Below are 11797 nucleotides of genomic sequence, written 5' to 3'. Positions count from 1 at the left end.
GCACATTCTGTTCAAGTTGAATTATAAGGACTTTTTCTAAGAAAAAAATACACACACTCCTCTTTCACTAGCTGGTCAAGAACAAGAGCAGAGAAAACCTTTGTTGAGGATTAATGTCATTGAGGTAAGAAAAAGATGAGATGGGAATGAGTTAAAAAGGGGAAAATGGGAAAAGACAAGCTGCTTGTGAGGGCAGTTGTTCATTGAGAGGTCACTGAATTCCAGAGTGTGCAGACAGCGGAGACTAGCCAGCAGAGGATTGGTGTCTAATGAGAGAGGGTGGCTCATGCTTACTGGCCTGCTAATTTTCAATCATACTGCCATCTTTGTCAGAGTGAATAGGCCTCTAGAGAATGAGGATGTCCACCGTACCAAGTGCCAATTTGAGCTTCTCCACATTCCTGCTGACAGGCTTCCCAGGTCTGGAATGGGCTCACCATTGGATCTCACTGCCCATTTTTGTAGGATACCTCATGGCCCTCTTGGGTAACTCCACCATCTTGCATCTGGTTCGAACTGACCCTTCTCTCCACCAGCCCATGTACTACTTTCTGGCCATCCTGGCTGTGACAGACTTGGGCCTATGCATGTCCACGCTGCCCTCGGTGCTGGGTGTGCTGTGGTTTGATGCCCGGACGGTGGGCCTGGTGCCCTGTGTCCTGCAGCAGCACTTCCTACACTCCTTCTCCTTCATGGAGTCAGCTGTGCTCTTTGTTATGGCTCTGGACCGCCTGGTGGCCATCCGATTCCCACTGCGCTATGCATCTGTGCTTACGGGTCCTCGTGTGGCATTGGCTGGGGTTGTGCTGGCTATGCGGAGTGCCGCCATCACTGCTGCACCTTCATTGCACCTATTGAACTTTAACTACTGTCGCCGTGGGGCACTGTCCCATGCTTACTGTCTTCATCAGGACATGATCCGCCTGGCCTGCTCTGACACACATTTCAACAGACTCTATGGGTTGTGCATCATCATGCTGGCCATGGGCTCTGATGTCCTTTTCATCCTGCTCTCATACACTATCATCCTCTACACCGTGTTAGCCATCGCCTCTGCAGGGGAGAGGCTTAAGGCCCTCAACACCTGTGTCTCCCACCTCCTGGCTGTGCTCTGCTTCTACGTGCCTGTGCTAGGCCTGTCCATTGTGCACAGATTTGGGCAGCACACCTCACCCTTGGTGCACATCCTCATGGGCACTGTCTCTGTGCTTTTCCCACCCCTGATGAACCCAGTTATCTATAGCATCAAGACCCAACAAATCTGCAGGGCCATTATCAAGGCAGTTTCACTGGGAAAGATATAATGAGACATTGGGGATGTGCCATGTTGTTCAAAATAGGGAATGTCTTCTGGGTTCTTTTTAGAACCCTCCTATAAAAAAGCAATTTCTGTTTACTTACTTTTAGTTTGATCAATCAATTGTACATTATGAAGTAACTGTAATGTAAAATCAAATAAAGTTGATGCTTACTACTACTTATGTATACTGTATACTTATAAATACATAGTCACTACTTCCTTGTATTGAAAATAATGATTACTTTTTACATAAATGATTGCATGCTCATCATGATTTTTGTATTTTCTCCTCTACTAATCTGTTAGAACTCTAATTCTATAATAATTTCATTATGGATAAATTATTGTAATAATATGGAAAGTTGAATTCTCAGTTTACATTCTGTGGATTAACTAATGAGTTTACCACCATTTCTTAAAATTAAAAATCACTTAAAAATTTAACGCTAAAATGGCTTATTGACTCCAAGATGATTTTAGATCTGCCTACTGTAGTTACTTGTGTGTGCCATTATTCTCCTACTAAAATCTTTAGCAAAATGGATCACAATTGCTTGATTTGTGCTTGTTGTGTTCACTGGACCGTTAGCTTCATGAGGGCAGGAACCACTATCTTCTTTCCATTGTGATTTGTTTGTGCTCAGCACAGGATTTAGTCTATAAAGTGGAATTAAAACTGCACTTCACATGTTGACCAGCCGATCCATAGAAAATAAGTCAAAATTTGGGGCCATATAAGAAGGTGATCTTCAGTACACTGTCACCTGTCAGAATTTTACACCTCCCATGGATATTAGTTGAACTATGAAAAGTTGCCCTTGGAAATGGTGATTCAATATGGCTTGCTCTTGAATGGCAAAGTTCTCTAAAGGTTAAGTTTTGAGCTTAACTGAGAAATGTAACTTTGTGAGTCATCAGCATATAGCTGGTATTTAAGTTCATGAAAATGGAAATAACATGTAGGGAAAGTAAGTTTTAAAAAAATGAGATGTTTCTGAACAGAGTGCTAAAAGACCATAGAATTTACATTTCAGTTAGAAGAGTGAAATTTAGCCAAGAAGATTAGAGTAGAGGTGAATGAAATAAAAAGAATGGAATAATAATATTAGGTCTTCAAACACATGTGAGGACAGTTTTTACAAAGGGAGAGAGGATTTCTGGTTTTTATTTCACATGTAAAGAGCTTGAAAGTTGTCACTTCATTTTAACAAGTAAGTAACTGGACAGACTGAAAAAATGACCAACTCTTCCAGTATTCATGAGAGGATCTAATGCTGCCCCCAAGATTAGAGAGCTAAACAGGTGAATGCAGGGCGCCAGAGCTTATGAGAACAGAGACTCTTGAGACCAGAATAACATAATTCAATATTGTTAATTGCTTCAATTTTTATTTCAATATGTAATTAATGCAATGACAATACATTAATAATTTAATTATAATTTTTATTACCATTGTCAGAATAATATAGTATGGTTTTAAATTTGCTAATCCTAAAACCCAGGTTCTTTATCCACAAAATCAGGATATCCACAAAGCACATAACACCTTAATAGCATTGGCAAATATTTTTAAGAACTGTCACTTAAATAAGCATTGTTAAGAATATGGAAATAACAGCTAGGCCCCTGAAATATGATGATTGGAAAGCAGCCAGAGAAATAAAATAAGTTCAAAGAACTTGCTATTATGAAATGTTTGCTTCAGCTCTTAACCTAGTCTTTCATCCATGACATTCTTATCCTCTTTTGATTTCCATTTACAAAACATATGTTCTAATTCTTGTTTACATAAAGCAGGAAGATATACTCAGGACAGGACTCTAAGCTGCAGCTAAAGCATAAATGTTGTACACATATAAGCTGTTATTAAACAGAGATCACTTAATCATTGTTTAATTTCAGGGAAAATAGAATGGAATCCTTCTCAGGGGAACAGAGAACCTTAACCTCTAAACATGTGTTGGAAAACCTGAGTGCTGAGAACAGTATCATAGGTGAGGGAAGTATCATACTTCTCATTGCCTAATAGGGTTAGGGTTAGGGTTAGGGTTAGGGTTAGGGTTAGTATTTAATTTTGCCAAAAGACTTCCTCATCCCGATGTAGTTGCTAAGTTATCACCTTTACATTTAAGGTAGAAGGTCTCATAAATGACACACAGAAATAAAGGCAATGAGAAGTATGATACTTCCCTCACCTAAATGAATCTAGGTTGCTGAAATACAGGGGCATTCTCCTGGCAACCAGACTAGGTTAGGGATCCTACTCATGAGCCTTTAGAATGCGACATGATCAAGGATATTGTCATGAGTGTCATACAGAGTTAGACTTTTAATTTTTTAGTGATAATTCAGAACACAGGAGCAATTGAACAGCTAAAAATGAGAGAATTACCATGGCTATTCTGGCTGCAAAAACCTGGTTGATCTGGATATGGGGATTATACCTCAAGGGAGGCTGGGCAAGATCACCATCTATGGAGAATGCAGTTGGGACTAGACTGATGGCTGAGGGGACCTCTAGCAGTCAGTGCCACACCCCCCAAAAAAAAAATAAAATAAAAGGTGGTTTCCAGGGATAAGAGCAAGAGGAAGAGTAAAGTTAAAGTCCAAGGGTTAATATTAAAGGGAACTGGAAATGATTTATTTGGCAGTGGGATTCTGCTTGTGATGAAGAAGTACACCTAGATAATATTTTGAGTGCCTACTATTTTTAAAAATTTGTCTAACTAAGTTCTCTTATTAAGTTATTTTCCCTTTGAAGCAAATACAATTATTCTGATTTTTAAGGAGAGAAAATAGGTTTAGAGGCCATTTATACATTAATGATAAACAAGTAAAATTAAAGAGAAAAAAAAGGCAGTGAAATCAGATGCCTTGACTTTAAGTTCTCTGGGTAATTCAGGAAAAGTCAATGCAGGGTGCAATATGACCTGCACTCTGAGCTAAGGTGGCATAGTGAATGAGGTCTCTGCTTTCTCAGAGCCCAAACATCAGGGAAAACTTAGTCAGGAGAAACATAAAAACCTAGATTATAACCACAGCAAGGAATATTGAGATTGGGAATGTGTCAAATCTCAAATATTGATATGAGAATGAGGTGATATGACAGAAATATGCCCTTTAGTCACTAACCTAAGGAAAGGACATCAAGATCTGAGTAAAAGGTCCAGATTCAAAGGGTCACACTTTCTCAGTTACAGCACAAGGCAATTTCTGCATGTGTCCATAGGACACAGAAATATCTCCGACCAATAAGTTTAGGAGATAACACTGTTATCAGAGTATTTTAGAAGGATCTTCAAACATATAATATTATACAAATACATATGTGTATATCCATAAATAAAAATAGTATGAGCATGAACATAAACAGATATGGATTGCACCTTGTACTCAGATCCAGGAATTCTTTCCTTAGATTAGCAAGTCAAGGACATTACGCGATCATATCACCATCTACATGAATATACATTCAATGGTAAATGTATTTGTGGGAAGATATGCATGCTCATACATTCATGCAAACTTACAAACAAAATTCTACATAGAGAAGCCTGGTTCTACATTTACCTGCACACACATATATGCATATGCATGTGTTATGTGTACATCTGCATATATTTACATACTTGTATATGCACATAAAAAGATACACATATCCATACAAATGGACATGTGTCATCTTGTTCTATATTTTCTCAGAATTTGACTTGTGGTTTCACAAAGAGCATCTCCTGGGATCTTCTGTTCTTGGCCCATTTATTCCTGCAGGCCCAGAGGCAGCATGTTCTTCTGGGGCTGGCTTGCCTGTGTTTCTCAGGAGACTAATCATCAAAATTGGAGGAAGGAAGGGGCTAGTTCTGGAGTCACGATAAATAACAAGACAAGTCAACTCCTACCTTCAGGTGGCAAGTGGGAGACGAGGACCAAATACTGGCAGGTGGGTTTTCATAGAGGAGGACTGGAGCTTGCCCAGAAGTTCAGTCTATGGGACCAGGAGGTTGGGAAATTGTTCGGGTGAGTGAACCAGGGGCTTTGGTTCTGAGATGCAGCTTATTTCCAGCATACTTTTGATTTTCTCCTTCTCTTGTCATTAAAGACTCCTCCCCGAGGACACAGACTTCTGTCTAGAAAGGCTTACTGTGGCAGAGGAACACTTGGTCTGTTTTACTCATCCCCTCTGTTCATTCAGGAAACTTGGGGCCGGGAAGCCTTCATTTTGTCCCCAAATCCAGTTCTTCTTAAACTGGATATTTAATTCAGTTTTAAAATTTATCTTCAATTCATAGGCCTGTTTACCCTTCTCTCCTTTGCCTTCTATACTGGTAAATCTTGTCCCCTCCATCCCATAATGAGAGCTATATAATTTCTATATAACTTTTAAACCCAACTCCTCAATGACCTATGCTCTTCACTTGTCCCTCATTTTTCTCTCTGGCTGGCCCAGCCTCATCTCCTTGCGTGACTTCTGTTCAGGCTTCCTTTATCTCCTAACTTTGAGTTGCCACTGAACTTTGCATGTCATTTGGAGTGTCAATTTCTCACTCTCCCAAGTTGTCAAATGAGAAGGATCAGGTCATTTTGAGTATTTTGTGGATACATAAGATGACATGTACAATGATACATGCACATGGCACCCTTTCAGAGTGCCTGATATATAGTACTAAATCAATGCATTTTCTTTTCTTTTCTCATTAGAATTTAACTTCTTATATTTCCCCCTTATCTCTCACACCTTATTCATTGGAAACAATCCCAGTTTCCTACAATAACAGCTCCTCATGTAAATGAATTATAAGGATTTACATTATTTTTCTATCCTCAAAAAAAACTCTTGTTTGATTAAAAAAAAAAAGACAGGTGCAGGTAAATTCCCCCTCAAAATTCCCCCAGCCTACAATAATAACACTATATATTAGAGCCCACCCTCTTTCCTATCACTCCTGACCCCTTTCTCCCTTCTTATTTATTAAGCCCTAGTGTTATGCTTAAAATATAGGACCCAGGTCTTCTTTGGAGGAGCTTGCAGACAGCTGAGAAAAGTAACATAAACAGCTAGAATAAAGGGAAGTACTGTGAGAGGCTATTATAGAAAGTAACTACACACATTAGTGAGCAAAGACATCACAGAGTTTACATCTGAACCAGATGTTATAAAACAATGGTGGACATTGTATTTGTTTCAAAATACAATTTTTTAGTTAAGCTGAATGTCAACATGTTTATGAAAGAAAAGGAAAAAAAATACCAAAGCAAACAATGATAACAAACACAAAGCTCAGGAATGACCAGGAGAAAAAAGGCAAGTTAGGGTGTGTCAGAAATTATAGAGGAGTCAAGTTAAGGTACTAAACCTTATTGGAGTTTAATAGACATTAAGAAGTGTGCTATTCAAAGAAGATATGGGTATGGGTTATAAAGAATATTTTTTTCATCTTATCAGTAGTGCAGGGAACAAAATCACTGCCCCCTTATCAATTCAAATCAAAGAATGATGTTTACATGCTACTAATTTCCTCTCCACCGGACCATTTTGCAGTGCCAAGAGATATTATATATTTTAGAATCAATTGTCTTCACTTTTCTCATGGTGTTTGCAAAATTAACACACTAATCAATAGATCATGAAGATGACAAATGCAAAGTTTAAGCTCGATCCTAGACCACTTTTCTCCCCACAAGTTGCCTCATGGACAGACATGTTCTCTCTCAAACGTCATCAGCTTTCATTTACATGCCAGCTGATACTTAGCACTAAGAGTTTTACACAATGACTAATTTCCTGTGAAAATTATTTTTTTTTCATGATCAGAAGAACTTGTGGAAAACAGCAGACTTTTAAATATGTGTGAGATTCAGTGAACCTCATGAATCAGAAATAAGGTCAAATGACTTCTTAGAAACATTCCAGATACTTGTAATGGCTCAGTATTTTTTTAAAAATGCAAAGCTGGTATCTTCAAGTTACAAGTTTTTAAGCAATTAAAAAAAAGATGAATATTATCCATAAGGATGGGGAGAGAAAAGTCTGAATGAAAAATAATTAGGTAACAATGAAATGCCTGACTTGCATTTATCACTTTTATTATTTCACCGATATTATAATATGTTGAAAATATATCGTGTGCTAGCTGCTCAATGCACATTAACTTGTTTAAACCTCAAAATAAGGCTATGGAACTACATGTTAGAGTCATCTCTGCTTCACAGATGGGAAAATGAAGAACCAGACTGAAAGTAACTGAGCCATGATTCCAACTGCGGCAATCTGACCCCAGAGTCTACAGTCCTATCATTCATGCACAGTGATCTGAAATTCCAAAATTCATAATATGAAATCCAGGATCAATAAATAAGATACATACTTATATATGAATAGTGCACTTTAAGTAACCCAAAAATACTGCTAAAGATCTATTAAAATCTTAAGCACTAAAAACAGGTAGTAAATGGCTTAGAATATTGATATGCTGAATTGAGACATAGAAGGGTTGATTGAAAGGAAAAATATACCCCAAATATAAATTAGAAAGGAGATAAGGCTCAGAATAGCAGCATCACATATGGTTCCTTATCAAGGAGCCCTTATGCTATCACTACTGTTCATCCCTCAGTGAGAAGTGGGTCTTCACTGAAGATCTAATATCTCCCACGAAGACCAATAATACTTTCTTATAGCTGGTGATTATTGCAGAGTTTATAAGATTATTTGTAGACATTATTATATTAATAATATAATATAATATAATCCTCCTATATAATAAAGAGCTAATATACAAATGGTCATCAAGCCCTCATGCCATCACACAGCTCAGACACTCAACACTGGGGAGAAAGGAAGGGGGACCAGCCAGGCTGTGGCCCTAGAGAGGGACAAGCCACCCGCCCCATGGTCCGGGGCACCAGTGGCTGCTCCTGCACCTGCGGCCCCGCCCGGGAGAGGGACAAACCTCATGCCCCGTGGTCCTAGGCGCCAGTGGCTGTGCCTGTGCCTGCGGCCCAGGAGAGGGACAAGCCGCATGCCCTGCAGTCCCGGGCACCTGCAGCTGCGGCCTGGGTGAAGCCGCCTGACCACGGTTCCCTGTGGCTGTGGCTGTCCGGGGTGAAGCCGGCCCAGGTCCCAGGTGCCTGTGACTGGAGGGAGGAGGGAATCCTGGGTCCTGGGTACAGGGAGAGGCAGATGTGGTTAGGGGTGATCAGGCCAGTAAGGGAGCAGTTAGGTGTGATCAGGCAGGCAGGCAGAAGTGGTTAGGGGCGATCAGGCAGGCAGGCAGAGGGGTCAAGGATGATCAGGCAGGCAGGCAGAGGGGTTAGGGATGATCAGGCAGGCAGGCAGAAGTGGTTAGGATCCAGTGGTCCCAGATTGCGAGAGGCAGTTGGACATCCCCCAAGGGGTCCCGGATTGGAGAGGGTGCAGGCCTGGCTGAGGAACCCCCCTCCCCTCACCCATGCATGAATTTCATGCACTAGGCCTCTAGTATAATATAATATAATATAACATAATATAATATAATATATATAAATTATTAATATAATAATGTTATATTATATTTATTTTGCAAATATAAAAATCAAGCTCAAAGAATACCCAATAGAAATTAGCAATCAAGTGTTTAAAATCATGTTTTCAGATTCAGCTGTAATCCCCCCTTCCAGTACCTCCAGCTTCCTCCCCATCTCTAATACATTTTCTCCTAGATTATGTGTTTTGTTTCAAATGTTGAATAAGATCTGTTCTCCTTACCTAATGCGTGGGAGTTTTTTTCCCCTCTCTCACATTTTTTCTAACGCAGAGAATTTGATTGACCTTCCATCCTGAGGTATAGAGGTTCCTTCATAGATGCATCTTCTTTGTGTGCAGATGTCTTTTCTTCTCAATATATTTTTCTTAGGTTATATAAAAAGATTAGGGTTGCCTTTCTAGGCAAAATTTCAGAAGGCATCATCAATACTGAGGTGTGACATCCTAGATTAAAAAAAAATTGTCATTATTTCTGCCATTTCAGAAATATGGTCTGAAGAACCATACTCTAGGACTCTTGCCCATTGTACTCATGCCCTCAGTAAGCTTTGATTAACCACACTGAAACATGTGGATTGACAAGACAGACATTTTCCAATGGGCAGAATACTTCTTTCCATTAATAAAAATTCCAGTGAGCAAGATACTTCTCTTCATTAACTTTTATAACAGTGGCATTTTTTCTACACTATGCTTCCCCACCTCCACCATATGCAAAAACCAAAGTGATCATCCAGAAGGTTGTGGAATGAACATAGATAATTAAGTCCATTTTAAGATGGTTTATCCAGGTAAAGCTTTATAATTCTGTGTCTTCAATGGAGAGCAACCTTTGATCTTATTTGGAGTGGCAAGGATGGTGTTTAGAATCTTTATCTCCTGAGAAATTCTATGCTAACATTGACATTTATTCTAAAACTTTGTGCCCATCAGTTACTTAAAACCCAACATGCTCTACCAGGGGACTTATGGAATGTCTGATAGATTACAGCTTTCTTTACATCAGTGTCTTCTTTAAACTGAAAAATACCTTCTCTTCGTAGAGACATGAGAAACATTCAATTCCTACCAAATAGACACAGTGAAATCAGTACAGGGATTAGTTTGAATTATAAAAGATGAACTATTCTGCCAGATTCCCTTATTCTGGAAATATACCTTTTTGCAAGTCATGACTCCACATTTCTATTTAATATTAAAGACCGAAGGGAACAGGTCATGAATGGGAGGAAGGATATAAGTTGTAGATAGTGGTAAACAGGGGAATTTGTGGGTCCTTCTAAGTCTCCAATAACCTTTGTGTGTCTCACTCTAGGTTGCATCCCTGGCACCTGCCTAGATCAACATCCTCAGACTCCAGACATAGGAAAATGTTCAACAGAAGTCAACTCACCCCAGAATATTTTCTGCTGACTGGCCTTCCTGGTTTGGAGGCCCTGTACCCTTGGTTTATCTTTCCATTCTGCTCTACATATGTTGTGGCCCTTGTGGGCAATAGTCTGATTCTGACAGTGATCCAGAAAAACACCTCTCTGCACCAGCCGATGTATCTATTTCTTGCTATGCTGGCCTTTGCAGAGCTTGGTGTCTCTGTTTCTACACTGCCCACTGTGCTGGGCATCTTCCTTTTTGGTGCCAGTGGGATCTACTTTGAAGCCTGCCTCTTACAGATGTTCTCCATACATTCATTTTCCATCATGGAATCAGGAGTTCTGCTGCTCATGTCTGTGGACCGCTTCGTGGCCATCTACAACCCATTGCGGTACACTGCTATCTTGACCCTGCCCCGTATTGTTGGTACTGGTGTTGCACTTGGACTGAAGAGTGTGATGCTCATGTTCCCACTACCCTTTCTCCTGAAGCGTCTGCCCTTCTGTGGCCACAATGTCCTCTCCCACTCCTATTGTCTTCACTCAGATCTAATCCAGCTGCCCTGTGGGGACACTCGGCCCAATAGCATTCTGGGGCTCTGCATCGTTACTTCCACTTTTGGTCTTGACTCACTGCTCATCGTAATCTCTTATGTGCTGATCCTCTACACAGTGCTGGGCATAACCTCTGGGGAGGGACGGCGGAAGGCCCTGAACACATGTGTATCGCATATCTGTGCAGTCCTTGTGTACTATGTGCCCATGATCAGCGTGGCTCTGGTGCACCGCTTCATGAAGCACGCTGCGCCTGCTGTCCGTCTATTCCTGGCCAATGTCTATCTTCTGGTACCTCCTGTGCTCAATCCCATCATCTATAGTGTTAAGACCAAGCAGATTCGCCAGGGACTAATCCAACTCTTTCTCCAGAGAAAATAATAAGGCGGTCAGTGGCGATGAGATGATTACCCTAAAACCAGTTATTTTCCTCACCAGAGGAGGTCTAGAGAAGGAGAGAGTGCACATCACCTTGTCAAATCTAGAAAGCTTGATAAGTGTGTAGAGAATGCACATTTTTATACTCCTTGTGTTGTAACCTAAATTAGAATTGCATAGTATTTTGTAAGCTATTTGTTGTATGTGTCAACTCAAAATACACATGCTTTTTAATGCAGAAATTCTAATTTTTAGCACTTCCCTAGATTCATGCTCTGAATGTTCGTTCATGAATATAGAGACTTGAATAAGAATTTTCATAACAGTGATGTTTGAAATAAAATTTTAAAGAGAAAGTGGCCATTGAAAGGTAAATAGATAAATGAGTTAGGATCTGTTCATATTATGGAATATTGTACAGATAAAAAAATGTCCCAGATGATAGGTGCTCAAGGCTTAAGCAAGAAATAGCATATTTTATATGTATATACACATACACACACACACACACACACACACACATTTAATAAAACTTTTTGTAAAATAACTTAATAACAAATATTTCAGTTAGTTTATGTGTATAAAAACACATGGTAAACTGACAACACTAATAGCTCTTTTGGAGGAGTCTGTGCTAGTGAACAAAAGAAGCAAAAGAATACTCACTTTATT

General features: G+C 39.7%; 1 protein-coding gene across 1 annotated transcript; it reads left to right on the top strand.

Annotated features, from left to right (window-relative positions):
• Positions 1-353: 353 nt before the first annotated feature.
• LOC307109259 (uncharacterized protein) lies at positions 354-11102 on the top strand (the record flags this gene model as incomplete). Its single annotated transcript, XM_079787971.1, is given in 3 exon segments — positions 354-1294; positions 10138-11065; positions 11067-11102. Coding segments are annotated over 3 exon segments (1905 nt in total).
• Between the last annotated feature and the right edge of the window lie 695 nt (positions 11103-11797).

The sequence above is a fragment of the Cnephaeus nilssonii genome (assembly GCF_951640355.1).
Source record: "Cnephaeus nilssonii genome assembly, chromosome: 13".
NCBI classification, from domain to species: domain Eukaryota; kingdom Metazoa; phylum Chordata; class Mammalia; order Chiroptera; family Vespertilionidae; genus Cnephaeus; species Cnephaeus nilssonii.
This window is presented reverse-complemented; position numbering and strand designations above follow the sequence as displayed.